This window comes from Salmo salar, chromosome 09 (assembly GCF_965601325.2).
Source record: "Salmo salar chromosome 09, fSalSal1, whole genome shotgun sequence".
Taxonomy (NCBI): domain Eukaryota; kingdom Metazoa; phylum Chordata; class Actinopteri; order Salmoniformes; family Salmonidae; genus Salmo; species Salmo salar.
Genome location: NC_138299.1, coordinates 116,851,558 through 116,871,503, shown reverse-complemented (window position 1 = coordinate 116,871,503; position 19,946 = coordinate 116,851,558). Strand labels below are relative to the sequence as shown.

General features: G+C 45.6%; 1 protein-coding gene across 5 annotated transcripts in view; it reads left to right on the top strand.

Moving 5' to 3' along the window:
• Nucleotides 1–19,946, top strand: part of dock10 (dedicator of cytokinesis 10) — a 180,947-nt gene that overhangs the window by 43,787 nt on the left and 117,214 nt on the right. For 2 of the 5 annotated variants that reach the window (XM_082956148.1, XM_082956147.1), the window contains exon 1: nt 8,102–8,589. The exons of 2 other annotated variants lie outside the window; for them this stretch is intronic. In XM_082956148.1, coding sequence (XP_082812274.1) covers nt 8,422–8,589 — 168 coding nt within the window. In that variant the 5' untranslated portion in view covers nt 8,102–8,421. Of the gene's footprint in view, nt 1–8,101; nt 8,590–19,946 lie in introns of those variants that run through there. One more of the 5 variants, XM_082956143.1, reaches the window with a different exon arrangement.

The following is a 19,946-nucleotide window of genomic DNA, read 5'->3' as shown; positions in this document are numbered from 1 at the left end:
TCCCTCACTCACTTACTCATACACACACAGTACTGCTAAAGTCTATTCGGTCTGTGCCACCATTTGGGCTACATGATCCAGTTAGGCTGGGAGTGCTTTGGTTATTGTGGTTGTGCTGTGGAGCCAGGGCCAGGGCCAGGGCCAGGGCCAGGCCAGGCAGCTGTAACACGTTAAATCCACGTTGGAGACGAGCTTGTTTCTATTCAACGTGATGACTGTTGGAACCCTACTGGGAATCATACAAGTTGCACGCACACACACGCGCACACACACACACACACACACACACACACACACACACACACACACACACACACACACACACACACACACACACACACACAAACTCAGCAGCAGTGATATATTTTCCTCATTGTTGATGATGTAAAGCAGAGAGAGTCCAAGGGTGGAGATGATGGGAGGGGTTAATGAGACAATGAGAGAGAGGGGGGGGGACAGGGTAATTTAGGAGAGAGCGAGAGAGAGAGCAAGTTAATGAGACAATGAGTACGAGAGAATGACGGAGAGGAAAAGCGAGAGAACGAGAGCGAGAGGGAGTATAAAGCATGTAGTCTCATTGTGCATTAGGGATGAGCAGTGTGTGTGTACTGGTACTTTGTCAGAGGATCTGACATGATCCCTGTAATGTGTTCGTCAAGCTAAAACACTCACATTACACTGGGTTACTTATTGATGCTCCTTCTAAACCACACTAACAGAAGATAGAGAGGTGACCTGATTTACAGTGTGTGTACAGTGTTTATATTTACCTCTCAAGAAAGGCATTGTAATTAGGGCTGGGCGATATGGCCAGAATATCATAGAACTGTATTTAAATGTTGGTATTTGACGGTATTTTATGTTTTTGAATAATACAAATTATAAATGAGCTTTATGAGTAGTATGTGATCCTATGGTGGCAACCAATACATTCTAAGTGATTTCAATGGCTCTTTCTCCATTCTGATTGTTTTGTACTGTTAAATTAAACTGCATTTCCTGCACTCATTTGAGATTATTTCCACACTGCCGTGTAGGACTGCACGATATTGGCAAGACAATATAGGCCTTATTTTTAACCAAATGTTGCAATTGCGATTTGACTTGCGATTTAGATCAAAACACTTGGGTGAACTGTTGGAATCACGGAAATGGAATGATTATTGTAATAGTGAGCACTTTGAATGCAGTGTTGTTTGAGATGACAACAAATGAAAATGCCAGGGAGGAGTTATTGTGACATGGTAGGAACAAAAGTATTGGTCAGTGTTTCCTAGAGGACCCTATAATCTTCGGTCTGTATTTGACTCCCCTGTGACATAAGGGTTGGATGAGCATTTCTTTGTGTTTTTTTTTGGGGGGGGGGGCATTAAGGTTGATGATGTGCTTATTGATTGTGACCTGCGGATGCCTTGTTCATCTTGCCCGGTCAGAGACTAAAATATGTATTTTTCTTTTAAAGCATTGTAAGCTTTATTTTTGGTCCATTGGATGGTCGGTCTGTGGCCATGACTGTGTGAGTGGTTGCACTTCTCCACCTCTATCCCTTGACTGTTTACAGGAACAATGGTGAGGTGTTTGCTTTGTCCCTGTACTACAGATTGCCCTAAAGTACGGTATCTTTAAAGCTAATTATTTTTTTACAATTTTTTTCTAGTTGAGTATATTATTTATATTGTTTTGTGTGTAACATTTGTGTGTAAAACAACGTTTTCAAAAACACATGTTTCCCATGCCAATAAAGCCCTTAAATTGAAATTGAATTGGGAGAGCGGAGAGAGATGACATGGACTCCTCAAGTAGAGGAGTCCATGCGTGTGTGTGTGTGTGTGTGTGTGTGTGTGTGTGTGTGTGTGTGTGTGTGTGTGTGTAGTAAAATACGGTATCCTGCCCAGCCCTAATTGTAATGGTGTGTTCGTGGAGGTGTGTGTGTGTGTGTGTTGCTGTCACACAGATGTTGAAGGCCCTAATCATGGGATATATACAGCTTCCCAAGACACCCTGAACAAATTCTATGGATTATACTAAACGCATACTGATCCTACTAAAATACTAAACATTATAGCTTATACTGTGTTTGTTAGGGTTGGGCAGTATCCAGATTTTCATACCGTTTCTACCATACCGGGTATACGGTATTACCGGAAGTGCCGCAGAAAACAATTTAGCCAACAGGGATCTTGATCCAGGAGGGGATTGAATGTCTCTGCTGTAACCAAGACGTTTGATCTTTAGCAAACCAAATGCATAGCTGGAGTCCTGCGCTGCATATCATTTATTTGACACATCTTAGATTTCTTATAGTTATACTTAAATTAGCAGTGGCGTAGCACGCACCCCCGCAGCGGGCGAGCCCCCTTCCAAAATAATAATAATTATGATTATTAATATTATATAGAAAATGTGCTGTAAAGTTACCATTTTTTTCTCTTTAACATTTATTGAACAATTATTGTTTTCACTACCTTTAACCAGGGCCCATAGTCCTCTGGTCAAAAGTAGTGGGGAACCAAAGAGGGGGAACCAAAGAGGTGCACATTTTATTTTTTGCCCTAGCGCTACGCACTTGATTCCATTAATTAACTCATCATTAAACCTTTGAATAGTGGAGTCAGGTGTGTAGTGCTAGAGGGCAATAACTAAAATGTGCCCCTCTTTGCGTCTCAATGACCAGGATTAAGAGATGTAGGGATGCTGCCAGAGGCTGTGGCCCAGTCCAAAAACAACTCCCTGCTCTCTAGTCTCCTGCACTTCACAGACAGTAAATCCACAACAATTGGATTGGTATACACAGCAAACTGGTTTTCTGCTGAGGAAGGAGAGGGAGAGAGAAGGGGCCTTATCTCATCTTTGTGGTGGAGGAAAACTGATGAGATTGGTTGGTAGGGAGAGGAGCAATATACTGTATTGTGCATTTTCTATATGCAGAATTATTCACCCAGCACTTAGTGTAATATATTGTGATGTGGTGATTATAAATCAAATTGGATTAGTCACATGCGCCGAATACAACCTTACAGTGAAATGCTTACTTACAAGCCCTTAACCAACAATGCAGTATTAAGAAAATAGAGTAAAGAAAAAAAGTACCCCAATAAAATAACAACAATGAGGCTATATACAGGGGGTACCGCGAGATGCAGCAGTGTAAAAACAAAGGGGGGGGGGGGGGGGGGTCAATACAATAGGTGGCCATTTGATTAATTATTCAGTCTTATGGCTTGGGGGTAGAAGCTGTTAAGGAGCCTTTTGGACCTAGACTTGGCGCTCCGGTACCGCTTGCCGTGCGGTAGCAGAGAGTACGGTCTATGACTTGGGTGACTGGAGTCTTTGACAATTTTTTAGGCCTTCCTTTGACACCGCCTAGTATATAGGTTCTGGATGGCAGGAAGCTTGGCCCCAGTGATGTACTAGGCCGTATGCACTACCCTCTGTAGCGCCTTACAGTCAGATGAGGAGCAGTTGCCATACCAGGTGGTGATGCAACCGGTCAGGATGCTCTCGATGGTGCAGCTGTAGAACTTATTTTGGATCTGGGGACCCATGTCAAATCTTTTCAGTCTCCTGAGGGGGAATATGCTTTGTCGTGCTCTCTTCACGACTTTCTTGGTGTGTTTGGACCGTGATAGTTTGTTGGTGATGTGGTCACCAAGGAACTTGAAACTCTCGACCTGCTCCACTACAGCCCCGTTGACGTGAATGGGGGCATGTTTGGCCCTCCTTTTTCCTGTAGTCCACGATCATCTCCTTTGTCTTGCTCACGTTGAGGGAGAGCTTGTTGTCCTGGCATCACACTGACTGGTCTTTGACCTCCTCCCTATAGGCTGTCTTATTGTTGAACAGGCCTCCACCGTTGTGTCGTCAGCAAACTTAATAATGATGTTTGAGTCGTGTTTGATCACGCAGTCATGGGTGATCAGGGAGTACAGGAGGGGACTAAGCACGCACCCCTGAGGGGCCTCCGTGTTGAAGATTAGCGTGGCAGATTAGTTGTTGCCTACCCTTACCACCTGGGTGCAGCCCGTCAGGAAGTCCAGGATCCAGTTGCAGAGGGAGGTGTTTATTCCCAGGGTTCTTAGCTTAGTGATGAGCTCTGTGGGCACTATGGTGTTGAATGCTGAGCTGTAGTCAATGAACACCATTCTCACATAGGTGTTCCTTTTGTCCAGGTGGGAAAGGGCAGTGTGGAGTGCGATTGAGATTGCGTCATCTATGGATCTGTTGGGGCGGTATGCGAATTGGAGTGGGTCTAGGAATTCCGGGATGATGGCTACAGGGCGGTAGTCATTTAGGTAGGTTACCTTTGCCTTCTTGGGCACAAGAAACATGGAGGTATTACAGACTCGGTCAAGGAGAGGTTGAAAATGTCAGTGAAGACAATTGGTCTGCGGATGCTCTGAGTACACATCCTGGTAATCCGTCTGGCCCCGCGGCTTTGTGAATGTTGAACTGTTTAAAGGTCTTGCTCACATCGGCTACGCAGAGCGTGATCACACAGTCGTCCGGAATAGCTGGTGCTCTTATGCATGCTTCAGTGTTGCTTGCCTTGAAGGGAGCATAAAAGGCATTTCGCCCGTCTGGTAGGCTTACTTCACTGGGCAGCTCGCGGCTGGGTTTCCCTTTGTAGTCCGTAGTAGTTTACAAGCCCTGCTACATCCGACGAGTGTCAGAGCCGGTGTAGGAGGATTCAATCTTAGTCCTGTATTGACATTTTGCCTGTTTGATGGTTCGTCTGAGGGCATAGCGGGATTTTTTTATAAGCATCCGGACTAGTATCCCGCTCCTTGAAAGCAGCAGCTCTAGCCTTTAGCTCGGTGCGGATGTTGCCTGTAATCCATGGCTTCTGGTTTGGATATGTACGTACGGTCACTGTGGAGGCGACTTCGTCGATACACTTATTGGTGAAGCCGGTGACTGAGGTGGTATACTCCTCAATGCCACTGGATGAATCCCGGAACATATTCCAGTCTATGCTAGCAAAACAGTCCTGTAGCGTAGCATCCGCGTCATCTGACCACTTCCGTATTGAGTGAGTCACTGGTAATTCCTGCTTTAGTTTTTGCTTGTAAGCAGGAATCAGGAGGATAGAATTATGGTGAGATTTGCCAAATTGAGGACGAGGGAGAGCTTTGTGCGTGTCTCTCTGTGTAGAGTAAAGGGAAGCTGCAGCCTACAGCTCCGCAGTCTGATGTTAGTTACCGTAACAACGATGGTGAGGGCTCTACTTCCCCCAGTGGCGGCGTGGCCCTCTAACATCTGGTAGAAATTAGGTAAAATGGATTAAGTTAGCCTTCATTAATATCCCCAGACACTGTGAGCGCCGCTTCTGGATGAGCATGTTCTTGTTTGCTTATGGCCTTATACAGCTCGTTGAGTGCGGTCTTAGTGCCAGCGTCGGTTTGTGGTGGTAAATAGATGGCTACGAAAAATATAGATGAAAACTCTCTTGGTAGATAGTGTGGTCTACAGCTTATCATGAGGTACTCTACCTCAGGTGAGCAATACCTCGAGACTACCTTAATATTAGACATTGTGCACCAGCTGATATTGACAAATAGACACACACCCCCACCCCTCGTCTTACCAGACTTCTGTCCTGCCGATGCACAGACAACCCAGCCAACTGTATATTATCTTTGTCATCATTCACGACTCGGTGAAACATAAGATATTACAGTTTCCAGTTTCCAGTAATACAGTGCATTCGGAAAGTATTCAGACCCCTTGACTAAAATGTATTAAATCGTTTTTTTCCCTCATCAATCTACACACAATACCCAATAATGACAAAGTAAAAAAAGGTATTTGTTTTATCTTGCAAATGTATTACAAATAAAAAAATCAAATATCACCCTTTACTCAGTACTCTGTTGAAGCACCTTTGCCAGCGATTACAGCCTCGAGTCTTGTCTATGACGCTAGAAGCTTGTCACACCTGTATTTGGGGAGTTTCTCCCATTTTCTGTGCAGATCCTCTCAAGCTCTGTCAGGTTGGATGGGGAGCATCGCTGCACAGATATTTTCAGGTCTGGAGCAGGTCCTCATCAAGGATCTCTCTGTCTGAGGTCCCTCGACCCTGACTACTCTTCCAGGCCCTGCCGCTGAAAAATATCCTCACAGCATGATGCTGCCACCATGCTTCACCTACGATGGTTTTGGCCAGGTGTTGAGTGGTGCCTGGTTTTTTCCAGAGGTGACGCTTGGCATTCAGGGCAAGGAGTTCAACCTTGGTTTCATCAGACCAGATAATCATGTTTCTCATGGTCTGAGAGTCCTTTAGGTGCCTTTTGGCAAACTCCAAGCGGGCTGTCATGTGCCTTTTACTGTGGAGTGGCTTCCGTCTGGCCACTACCATAAAGGCCTGATTGATGGAGTGCTGCAGAGATGGTTGTCCTTCCGGAAGGTTCTCCCATCTCCACAGAGGAACTCTGGAGCTCTGTCAGAGTGACCATCAGGTTCTTGGTCACCTCCCTGACCAAGGCCCTTCTCCACCGATTGCTCAGTTTGGCCGGGCGGCCAGCTCTAGGAAGAGTCTTGGTGGTTCCAAACTTCTTTCATTTAAGAATGATGGAGGCCACTGTGTTTTTGGGGACCTTCAATGCTGCAGAAATCTTTTGGTACCCTTCCCCAGATCTGTGCCTCGACACAATTCTGTCTCGGAGCTCTACCCACAATTGTGGGACCTTATATAGACAGGTGTGTGCCTTTCCAAATCATGTCCAATCAATTGAATTTACCACAGGTGGACACCAATCAAGTTGTAGAAACATCTCTAGGATGATCAATGGAAACAGGATGCACCTGAGCTCAATTTTGAGTCTCATATCAAAGGTCTGAATACTTATTTAAATACGGTATATGTTTTTTACTTTTCATAAATGTGCAAAAGTTTCTAAAAACCAGTTTTCGCTTTGTCATTGTGGGATATTTTGTGTAGATTGATGAGGAAATTGTTGTATTTAATCCATTGGGTGAGAGTAAGCTCTTAATATGCGTATGGGCTTTTTGAATGAATCATCACCTTAGAAAGCGCTGTCCATTTCGTTGTTTTAGGCTTTGAAATAACATCCACAACTACCCTATTTTCCACTTAGTTTCAACCTGTTGTTAAACCTCTTTCTTCAAATGGATAAATCACAGTGAGGTGAGTTTTTAAAGCACGATACTGTTTTGATGTGATTTTCGAAGGGATTTGCGTTAATGTCAGAGTGGTTAGAGGAACAATAGAGCCCTGAGTCCCAGGCCTGTAGGACCTGGTGGTTGTTAGTGAGTTGGGTACTACCATTGCATGTCCAGTGTGCATTTCATTGCCGTCATGAGTCATGACTGCCGGTGTGGTGGTAATACGGTTACCGCAACAGCCCTACTCACACCCTCTTTCTCTCTCTCTCCTTGCTCTGGCTCTTTGTCCCTTACTCTGTCCTCTCTCTCTTTTTCCCTCTCGTTCTTTCTGTCTCTCGATTTATATTTATCTCCCCTCACTCTCCCTTTTCTTTCTCTGTGCTATTTAGCTTTTCGGTGCAGACTGCAGCACTTTAGGTACCGCTAAGTGAGTGTACAGTATGAGCTAGATTTCAAATTCTTAAGTGGGAGAGAGGGAGTACGGAGCGAGACATAGTGTGCGGAGTAGGTGGCTGGTCTGAATAGTTGAATGACACTGTTACGGCTGGTGTAACACAGCTGGTGGTTTAGACACGCATGCACAGACACACACACACACACACACACACACACACACACACACACACACACACACACACACACACACACACACACACACACACACACACACACACACACACACACACACACACTCACTCCTTTGCTTAGTGCAATTCCCAGAGCTCACTCCAGCTTGGATTGACTTCCTGTCTTTTTACCATGTCCCTCTAAATCACGGCGGAATATTTGTGTGAACAGTATGTGTGGATGAGAGAGAGAGAGAGAGAGAGAGAGCGTGCACGAGATCTCGAGGGAGCGGGCGAGACTGGGTGCTAGAGTGCGTGCCTGTGTGTGTTTTTGGCTGTCAGTTCTGGTCAGCTGACGACCATGTCTTGCTTCGATTGGAGGAGCCAGCTGTGTTCAGCTACAGTGTAGGCAGATCAGATCAGTGCGGAGAGTGGAGCGACAAGGCAGCCTCTGTCTGCTGCAGCTGGAGGGTCCCAGAGCTCAGCACTTAGCAGTACTGAGCCAGAGGAGAGCAGTGGGACTGCAGTACGACGTAGGCAGGCAGAGCTAGAGCACCGGAGCTTTAGGGACTAACCTGGGCTAACCTAACCAGGACTAGGCTGTAGCTGGGGTTTCCTGAACTTAGCTTCACTTAGCTCCATTAGGCTGGTCCAAGGTCCAGGGGGCCAGGGCTGGGTGGTGAACCCAGGGCAGAGGGCTCTGTCTGGGAGTGACGTGGTTGGGTACCTGGGTATGGGCTGCTCGGCCAGCTTGGTGCTCCTCCAGGCCCTACGTTCCGTGGGCCGGGCCAACTGTGCCCACATGTGCTCCCGCCAGGACCAGCTATCCTTGGACGCCCTGCCTCCCGGCGAGGGCCACGCCGCCACCGGGGGAAGTAGAGCCCTCACCATCGTTGTTATGGTAACTAACATCAGACTGCGGAGCTGTAGGCTGCAGCCTCCCTTCTTCCTTTGTTGGGGGGGGGGGGGGGAGTGTAAGAGGGCTAGAGGGAATCTGTTTGGGCTCCTTCTGTTTTTGGATACGAGTGTTTGCCATGTGGTATTAACATACAGCGAGGGGAGAATGTGTCCTCTCTCTGTGTTTGTGTAAGTGTGCGTGTGACTTGGTGTGTGTGCGTGCGCGGAGGGTAATGTATTATCCAGGAGCGAGGCATGATGTGAACAGAGCTGTGTGTTATTCCCTCTCAGCTGAGAGGGAGAGGGGCGGAAACAGAGGCAGGGGGCTGCCGGCCGGGGATGTACAGGGAGAGAAGGGTGGTGGGGGGTGGCTGGGGGTCAGTCCAGGGCAATATAGTTTCTGTGGGAAAAATGTGTCTCTTTGCTCATGTTTCATCTAATAGGCTGCTGATAACATGACGTGAGTGTTTGTCTAAGTCAATGGGTGAATGAATGAGCAAATGAACACATTTCGGATACTGTACTGGACTGGCCAATATTCTTATGTTTCTGTCTGTGAGTGACCGTGATACTGATTGCGCAATACCATTTGGATCCATTATTAGGAGCAGTAGGGTGAAGTTGTCCCTATATCCTGCTCTTGGGTCAGTTTAGCATTTTCCCTACTAATGGTTAAGGTTGGGGAGGGGAAGCTGATCTAAGATCTGTACCGATGAAAAGCTTCACCCCAAGGTTTATTAAGGCGGTAATGAGTTGTGACCACTTGGTTCATGATTGTGAACTAAATCAGTGGTGAGTCTGAGACTGACGGGTGAGGTTATACTCAGGGTGGCAAGGCGGTGCTGAGGAACAGGGGTGTACAGATATTTAATAGTTACCCATGTTGAATGGTGACAACAATCCTGGCTGTATCTGTATTTCAATGTCCACGTCCTTCCGTCTGTCCGACCATCCCTCTGCCTGGTCATTGTAGGGCCAATCCCCGTCTCTGGGACAGGCTTCCATATTCCCAGAAATCCTTTGTTTCCTGAGTGCTGAATGCATGATGACATTGAAAAATGTCAGGCTCATTTTGGCAGGGGTGTGAGCCATAAAGTTTGCCTGACGACTCAAAATGAGGGGTGTTGTACAAAACAAAGTCATCAGCGATTGGACCTAAGTAGCAAAGTTAATGACATATCAAAGTTAATGACGAATTTTCTAAATGTCGCTTTACCCATGTGTGTTTTGGCTCTTGCTCAACTGATTGTTTTCTGGGCCGAATCAGATGGTGTAGAACGCATTTCCATTCTAGACATTGTAGGGGAGATGTCGTCCGTGGGTGTGATGTAGCATTTGGCTGGAGCAAGGAGTTTGGGTAACCAAGCAACCATAAAGTCCTCTCTCTCTCTCTCTCTCTCTCTCTCGCTCTCTCTCTCTCTCTCTCTCTCTCTCTCTCTGCCTCTCTCTCTCTCTCTCTGCCTCTCTCTCTGCCTCTCTCTCTCTCTCTCTGCCTCTCTCTCTCTCTCTCTCTCTGCCTCTCTCTCTCTCTGCCTCTCTCTCTCTCTCTGCCTCTCTCTCTCTGCCTCTCTCTCTCTCTCTCTCTCTCTGCCTCTCTCTCTCTCTCTCTCTGCCTCTCTCTCTCTCTCTCTCTCTCTCTGCCTCTCTCTCTCTCTGCCTCTCTGTTGGGAGTGTTTTGTAGTTGAGAGGCCATGTAAAGGGCTCTGTCCTTACTTTCTTTCAATTTTTCTTTTCTATGGTGGAGACTTAACACACTGTTAGTTTAGCGGTATCCACTGTTTTTTTTTCAAAGTTAGGGAGGAACGGTGTGGTGTGAACGGTGTGGTGTGCACGATGGCTTGGCAGCCTTGGGCGAAGGAGATGCTGTCATTACGGCATGGATTCAGGTGTGTTCCTGAGAATGGAGTTAAGGTGGAGGAGATGCTGTCATTACGGCATGGATTCAGGTGTGTTCCTGAGAATGGAGTTAAGGTGGAGGAGATGCTGTCATTACGGCATGGATTCAGGTGTGTTCCTGAGAATGGAGTTAAGGTGGAGGAGATGCTGTCATTACGGCATGGATTCAGGTGTGTTCCTGAGAATGGAGTTAAGGTGGAGGAGATGCTGTCATTACGGCATGGATTCAGGTGTGTTCCTGAGAATGGAGTTAAGGTGGAGGAGATGCTGTCATTACGGCATGGATTCAGGTGTGTTCCTGAGAATGGAGTTAAGGTGGAGGAGGATCTGCTCATGGTCGGTGAACAGGTAGCAGCTGAATTTATACGTTCCACATCCAGAATGAACAAAGCTGTGGTTGTGTTCATGAAAAGAGTGAATTTGGTGGGTTGGCTCATCGCTCCTGGAATATTTGTAAGGGATGTGTTGGTGCTGATTTCTCCTCTTTCGACTCCTTCGACGAGGGTGGTAGTTTCGAATCTGCCTCTGTTTATTACAGATGATCAAATCTGAGTCAGGTTTTAAGGCCTCCTTGCTCGCACACGCTTTTTCAGTTCTGCCCACAAATCTTCTATAGGATTGAGGTCAGGGCCTTGTGATGGCCACTCCAATTCCTTGACTTTGTTGTCCTTAAGCCATTTTGCCACAACTTTGGAAGTATGCTTGTGGTCATTGTCCATTTGGAAGATCCATTTGCGACCAAGCTTTAACTTCCTGACGGATGTCTTGAGATGTTGCTTCAATATATACACATAATTTTCCTCCCTCATGATGCCATCTAATTTGTGAAGTGCACCAGTCCCTCCTGCAGCAAAGCACCCCCACAACATGATGCTGCCACCCCCGTGCTTCACTGTTGGGATGGTGTTCTTCGGCTTGCAAGCATCCCCGTTTTTTCCTCCAAACATAACGATGGTCATTATGGCCAAATACCTCTATTTTTGTTTCATCAGACCAGAGGATATTTCTCCAAAAAGTATGATCTTTGTCCCCATGTGCAGTTGCAAACCGTAGTCTGTCTTTTTTTATGCCGGTTTTGGAGCAGTGGCTTCTTCCTTGCTGAGCGGCCTTTCAGGTTATGTCGATATAGGACTCGATTTGCTGTGGATATAGATACTTTTGTACCTGTTTCCTCCAGCATCTTCACAAGGTCCTTTACTGTTGTTCTGGGATTTTGTTGCACTTTTCGCACCAAAGAACGCGTCTCCTTCCTGAGTGGTATGATGGCTGCGTGGTCCCATGGTGTTTATAATTGTATACTATTGTTTGCACAGATGAACATGGTACCTTCAGGTGTTTGGAAATTGTTCCCAAGGATGAACCAGACCTCCACCAGACCTGCACAATTTCTTTTCTGAGGTCTTGGCTGATTTATTTTGATTTTCCCATGATGTCAAGCAAAGAGGCACTGAGTTTGAAGGTAGGCCTTGAAATACATCCTCAGGTGCACCTCCAATTGACTCAAATGATGTCAATTAGCCTATAAGAAGCTTCTAAAGCCATGACATAATTTTCTGGAATTTTCCGAGCTGTATAAAGGCACAGTCAACTTAGCGTATGTAAACTTCTGACCCACTGGAATTGTGATAAGTGAAATAATCTGTCTGTAAACAATTGTTGGAAAAATGACTTGTGTCATGCACAAAGTAGATGTCCTAACCGACTTGCCAAAACTATAGTTTGTTAACAAGAAATTTGTGGAGTGGTGGAAAAATGAGTTTTAATGACTCCAACCTAAGTGTATGTAAACTTCCGACTTCAACTGTATATTGAACAAAAATATAAAAGCAACATGTAAAGTGTGTTTCATGAGCTGAAATAAAAGATCCCAGACATTTTCCATATGCACAAAAAGCTTATTTCTCTCAAATGTTGTGCACAAATATGTTTACATCCTTGTTAGTGAGCATTTCCCCTTTGCCAAGATAATCCATCCACCTGACTGGTGTGTGACGAGCATGATCATTACACAGATGCACCTTGTGCTGGGGGCAATAAAAGGCCACTCTAAAATGTGCAGTTTTGTCACACAACACAATGCCACAGATGTTTTGTGAGAGAGTGCAATTGACATGCTGACTGCAGGAGTGTGCACCAGAGCTGTTGCCAAATAATTGAATGTTCATTTCTCTACCATAAGTCACTTCCAATGTAATTTGTCAGTACGTCCAACCGGCCTCACATCCGCAGACCACGTGTAACCATGCCGGCCCAGGACCTCCACATCCGGCCGTTTCACCTGCGGGATCGTCTGAGACCAGCCACCCAGACAGCTAATAAAACTGAGGAGTATGTCTGTCTGTAATAAAGCCCTTGTGTGGGGGAAAAACGAATTCTGATTGGCTGGTTCTGGTTCCCCAGTGGGTGGGCCTGGCTCCCTAGGCGGTGGGCTCTCCGAGGCCCACCCATGGCTGCGCTCCTGCCCAGTCTTGTGAAATTCATAGATTACGGCAAAATTCATTTATTTAAATTGACTGATTTCCTTATATGAACTGGAACTCAGTAAAATCGTTGAAATGGTTGCTTGTTATGTTTATATTTTTGTTCAGTGTACTGCAGTTCCTGCCATTCCTCTCCCTCATCTCTGCTTCTCTATCTCCTCCCTCTCTCGGCAGGTAACGTAGCGGTTAGAGTGTTGGGCCAGTAACCAAAAGGTTGCTGGTTTGAACACCCAAGCCGACAAGGTAAAGAATCTGTTGATGTACCCTTGAGCAAAGCACTTAACCCTAACTTTCTCCAGGGAAACCTATGGCTGAACCTGTAAAACAACACATTTCACAGCACCTATCTGGTTTATGTGACAATAATATATATATTTTTTTTATCTGCCTCCTTCCCCTGTTCATAAGAGTATGATATTCTCACTTTTTTTACTCTCCAGCCCTCTCTTTACTCTCTTCCACCCTCTCCATCCACATCTCTCCCCTCTCATTCTCTCTGTCCCTCGATCTCCCCCCTCCCCCATATCTCCCCCTCTCTCTTTCTCTCTCCCCACCCTCTCTCCCCCCTCTCTTTCACCCTCTCTCGCTCTCTGCAGTAGATGTGATCCAGATGGCGATAGCTCCAGTCTGATCCTGGACCCTGTCCTGTGCTGTCTCAGCACTAGGAAACATACACACTCTGGCTCCCATTACACAGCAGACTATTACTGCCTCCCAAACAGCAACCTATTTCCTACATAGTACTGTGCACTACTTTCGACCAGAGCCCTATGGGTCCTGGTCAAAAGTAGTCCACAATAAAGGGATAGGGTGCCATTTTGGATGTAAACAAAGATTGTAATTGAGATAGACATTCACCAGCTTCTACTGGTGGTCAAACTCTGAGATATTGTATAGTCTTGGACCTTCTTTGTCAGCTCTCCTTTTCATCAATTTCCTTCTGTCATGTGTTTTCTCGCATCCCCTCTCTTTCTCTCTATTTTCTCTCTCTCCCTCCCTCATTCTATTTTGTCTCTCTCTCTCTCTTGCTCTCTCTGTCTTTCTCTTACATTTTCTCTCTCCCTCTCTCGTTCACGCCCCTGTTTGATTAGCAGTTGCTGCTAATTCTAAGGCGCTGCGCTCGTTCTATTTTGATCCTGCACAGCTGCAGTTTACTGAGAATCAGCACAGGGCTGGGAGAAAAGAATGGGAGAAAAGAGGGAGAATGGGGCTGTTGGGTGGGATGTGGAAGCAGCCCAGACAGCTGGAGCGGAATGGGGGGGGGGGGGGGGGGGGGGGTTGGATGTTTGATGGGCTGCAGGTGTTTTAGCAGCTCGTTAAAGGACTTAATGAGTCGGTATGTAACAGAGCCTGTTGATACACACTGACTGAGATTTTCTAAATATTGAGCAATTATGGAACTCAAAATACACTGAACAAAAATAGAAATGCAACTTGTAAAGTGTTGGTCCCATGTTTCATGAGCTGAAATAAAAGATCCCAGAAATGTTCCATATGCACAAAAAGCTTATTTCTCTCAACTTTTGTGCACAAATTTGTTTACATCCCTGTTAGTGAGCATTTCTCCTTTGCCAAGATAATCCATCCACCTAACAGGTGTGGCATATCAAGACGCTGATTAAACAGCATGATCATTACACAGGTGCACCTTGTGCTGGGGACAATAAAAGGCCACTCTAAAATGTGCAGTTTTGTCACGCAACCAAATACCACAGATGTCTCCTGTTTTGAGGGAGCGTACAATTGTCCACCAGAGCTGTTGCCAGAGAATTTGATGTTCATTTCGCTACCATTAGCCGCCTACAACGTCATTTCAGAGAATTTGTCAGACCACGTTCCAATCGGCCTCACAACCGCAGACCACTTGTAACCACGGCAGCCCAGGACCTCCACATCAGGCTTCTTCACCTGCGGGATCGTCTGAGACCAGCCACTCGGACAGCTGATGAAACTGTGGGTTTGCACAACCTAATCATTTCGGCACAAACTGTCCGAAACCGTCTCAGCGAAGATCATCTATGTGCTCGTCGTCCTCACTAGGGTCTTGACCTGACTGCAGTTTCGGCGTCGTAACCGACTTCAGTGGGCAAATGCCTACCTTTGATGGCCACTGGCACGCTGGAGAAGTGTGCTCGTCATGGATGAATCCCGGTTTCAACTGTACCTGGCAGACAGCATATATGGCCTCGTGTGGGCGAGCAGTTTGCTGATGTCAACGTTGTGAACAAAGTGCCCCATGGTGGCGGTGGGGTTATGGTATGGGCAGGAATAAGTTATGAACAACGAACACAATTGCATTTTATCGATGACATTTTGAATGCACAGAGATACTGTGACGAGATCCTGAGGCCCATTGTCCCATCACTTCATGTTTCAGCATGATAATGCAAGGATCTGTACACAATTCCTGGATGCTGAAAATGGGACAGTTCTTCCATGGCCTACATACTCACCAGACATGTCAACCATTGAGCATGTTTGGGATGCTCTGGATCGACGTGTACGCAGAGTGTTCCAGCTCCTGCAAATATCAAGCAACTTCGCACAGCCTTTGAAGAGGATTGGGACAACATTCCACAGGCCACAATCAACAGCCTGGTCAACTCAATGCGAAGGAGGTGTGCTGCGCTGCATGAGGCAAATGGTGGGCACACCAGGTACTGACTGGTTTTCTGAGCCACTATCCACTTTAAAGGTATCTGTGACCAACAAATGCATATCATTATTCCCAGTCACGTCAAATCCATAGATTAGGGCCTAATGAATTAATTTCAAGTGACTGATTTCTGTATTTTTTTATTTAACCTCTATTTATCTAGGTAAGTCCGTTAAGAACAAATTCTTATTTACAATGACAGCCTACCAAAAGGCAAAAGGCCTCCTGCGGGGACAGGGACTGGGGTTAAAAATAAAAATGTAGGACAAAACACACATCACGACAAGAGAGACAACAACACTACATAAAGAGAGACTTCAGTCAACAACACAGCATGCATAGCAGCAATACATGACAACACAGCATGGTAGCAACACAACATGGCAGCAGCACAACATGGTAGCAGCTCAAAACATGGTACGAACATTATTGGGCACAGACAACAGCACAAAGGGCAAGAAGGTAGAGACAACAATACATCACGCAAAGCAGCCACAACTGTCAGTAAGAGTGTCCATAATTGAGTCTTTGAATTAAGAGAGACCTTTTTTGCAGCTCGTCCAGTCGCTAGCTGCAGCGAACTGAAAAGAGGAGTGACCCAGGGATGTGTGTGCTTTGGGGACCTTTAACAGAATGTTACTGGCAGAACGGGTGTTGTATGTGGAGGATGAGGGAGGCAGTAGGTACAGTATCTCAGATAGGGGGAAGGAAGGCCTAAGAGGGTTTTATAAATAAGCATCAACCAGTGGGTCTTGCGTCAGGTATACAGAGATGACCAGTTTACAGAGGAGTATAGAGTGCAGTGATGTGTTCTATAAGGAGCATTGGAGGCAAATTACTGACTGGAAGTTTAGAGGTGTCAATCATTAATCTCACGTGTGTGTGTGTGTGTGTGTGTGTGTGTGTGTGTGTGTGTGTGTGTGTGTGTGTGTGTGTGTGTGTGTGTGTGTGTGTGTGTGTGTGTGTGTGTGTGTGTGTGTGTGTGTGTGTGTGTGTGTGTGTGTGTGTGTGTGTGTGTGAGACTGTTTCCCTGATCTGCCAGAGAAAAGTGGTTTGTGGTCTAACTGTTGCTAAGAGCAGGAGAGGGCTAGCTAGAGAGAAGATAGAGGTACATAACATATGGAGTGTGAGACACCTTTAACATCAATTATCAAAACATCTATAAACTGATTTTCTTTTTCTTCACATATGTTGTAGCTTAGATCCTAGTTTACATAATCTGAGGTGTTTGTGTTGTGCCAGCCATCGGTTGAGACACAGCATAATCTTGAACACAGGGTAGGCGTCAATTAAATCATAGAAATAGAATCCATAGAATGGACCTGCAATTAGCTGTTACACCATTGACATTGAAATGTAATTAAAATTGTAGCTTTGATTTACTACCACAAAGATGTATTTTCTATTATCTATATTTTTATTATTATCTATGGAAGAGTTTTAAAACAACATGTATTCCTAATCAAGTAAAACATTCCCTGATGTGTGGACCTCCAACCATCTTTGTGGTACTAATTACAGCTGCACCATCGAGAGCATCCTGACCGGTTTGCATCACCACCTGGAATGGCAACTGCTCAGCATCCTGGGCCGTAAGGCGCTACAGAGGGTAGTGCATACGGCCCAGTACATCACTGGGGCCAAGCTTCCTGACATCCAGGACCTATATAGTCAGAGGAAGGCCCAAAAAATTGTCAAAGACTCCAGTCACCCAAGTCATAGACCGTTCTCCCTGCTACTGTATGGCAAGCGGTACCGGAGAACCAAGTCTAGGTCCAAAAGGCTCTTTAACAGCTTCTACCCCCAAGCCATAAGACTGCTGAACAATTAATCAAATGGCCACCCGGACTACTTACATTGACACCCCCCCTTTGTTTTTACACTGCTGCAACTTGCTGCTTACCTATGCATAGTCACTTTACCCCAACCTACATGTATAGATTACCTCGACAAACCTGTACCCCCCCCCACATTGATTCGGTACCGGTACCCCCTGTATATAGCCTCGGTATTGTTATATTATTGTGTTACTTTTTGTATTTAATTTTTTACTTTAGTTTATTTAGTAAAGTTTTTATTCTTGACCTGAATTGATAGTTAAGGGCTACCTGGTTCGAGCCCAGGTAGGGGCGAGGAGAGGGACGGAAGCTATACTGTGAGCCCCCCTTTTGACCTCCTCCTTTTCTGCAGCAACCAGTGATCCGGGTCATGGCACCAATGTAACAGTATAGCTTCCGTCTCTCTCCTCGCCCCAACCTGGGCTTGAACCAGGGACCCTCTGCACACATTGACGACAGCCACCCTCGAGGCATCGTTACCCATCTCTCCACAAAAGCCGCGGCCCTTGCAGAGCAAGGGGAACAACTACTTCAAGGTCTCAGAGCGAGTGACGTCACCGATTGAAACGCTATTGGCGCGCACCACCGCTAACTAGCTAGCCATTTCACATCGGTTACACTAACATATGCCTGGAGAGTTATTGAGCTGGGTATGTGTCTCCCAAATGGCACTCTATTGTTCCTATATAGTGCACTACTTTTGTCTAGAGTCCTATGGGCCCTCGTCAAAAGTAATGCACTATGTATTGAATAGGGTGCCATTTTGGATGTAACCCTCATCTCCTCTCTCCCATTCAGTGTCTGACTCTTCCTGTAACCCCTATCCGTATCATTCTTCTCATGTGTTGGTTTGTGTCAAAGTCATGCTGCATTACAGCTTTAAACTCTTGTCCCATGGTGGTGTATTTTTGGTGCTTTTCCCTGGTGTTGTATTTACCACCAATGGACGGAGAGAGTAAAAATCGATAGCATTTTCTCCTCTTTTTAAATGATCAATAACATAAAACGATCTTACAGTAGCTTATGTAATCAGGCTAACAGCACTCAGACTCAGGTTGCCTCCAAATGGCACCCTATTCCCTCTGTAGTGCACTACTTTTGACAGAGCCCAACGAGCCCTGGTCAAAAGTACAGTAGTGCGCTATGTAGGGTGTGGGACACAGGCTCAGAGGCTGTGACGCAACAGGGTCAGTTCTTCAAACTGGTTGGCAGCTGACAGCTCTCAGTTCTGCAATGAAATGCCTAGCAAAGAAGGACACCTATTGGTAGATAGGTAAAAATAAAAAAAGCAAACATTCAATATCCCTTTCAGCATGGTGACGTTATTAATTACACTTTGGATGGTGTATCAATACACCCAGTCACTACAAAGATACAGGTGTCCGTCCTAACTCAGTTGCCGAAGAGGAAGGAAGCCGCTCCGGGATTTCACCATGAGGCCAATGGTGACTTTAAAACAACTAGAGTTTAATGGCTGTGATAGGATAAATCTGAGGATGGGTCAACAACATTGTAGTTACTCCACAATACTAACCTAAACGACAGAGTGAAAAGAAGGAAGCCTGTATAGAATAAAAATATTCCAAAGCATGCTTCCTCTTTTGCAACAAGGCACTAAAGTAATACTGCAAAAAATGTGGCAACGTAATTAACTTTTTGTCCTGAATACAAAGTGTTACGTTTGAGGCACATTACTGAGTACCACTCCCCATATTTTCAACCACAGTGGTGGCTGCATCTTGTTATGGGTATGCTTGTCATCGTTAAGCATTAAAAAAAAAATGGAATGGAGCTAAGCACAGGTAAAATCCAAGAGGAAAACCTGATTCAGTCTGCTTTCCACCAGACACTGGGAGATTAATTCACCTTTCAGTAGGGTGAAAGGCCAAATCTACACTGGAGTTGCTTGCCAAGAAGGCACTGAATGTCCTGAGTGGCTGAGTTACAGTTTTGACTTAAATCTGCTTGAAAATCTATGGCAAGACTTGGAAATGGTTGTCTAGCAATGATCAACCACCAAGACTTACCCATTTTTAATTCAGGCTGTAAAACAAAACATTTTGAATAAATCGAGTACTTTCTGAAGGAACTTTATGTATATATGGGTGGCAGGTAGCCTGGAGGTTTAAAGCGCTGGGCCAGAAACCGAATGGTTGCTGGTTTGAATCTCTGAGCTGACTAGCCTCTCTAGGGTATGTGGGACGAAATTGTCCCACCTACTCAACAGCCAGTGGAATCCCGTGGCGCGATATTCAAATACCTTAGAAATGCTATTACTTCAATTTCTCAAACATATGACTATTTTACACCATTTTAAAGACAAGACTCTCGTTAATCTAACCACACTGTCCGATTTCAAAAAGGCTTTACAACGAAAGCAAAACATTAGATTATGTCAGCAGAGTACCCAGCCAGAAATAATCAGACACCCATTTTTCAAGCTAGCATATAATGTCACATAAACCCAAACCACAGCTAAATGCAGCACTAA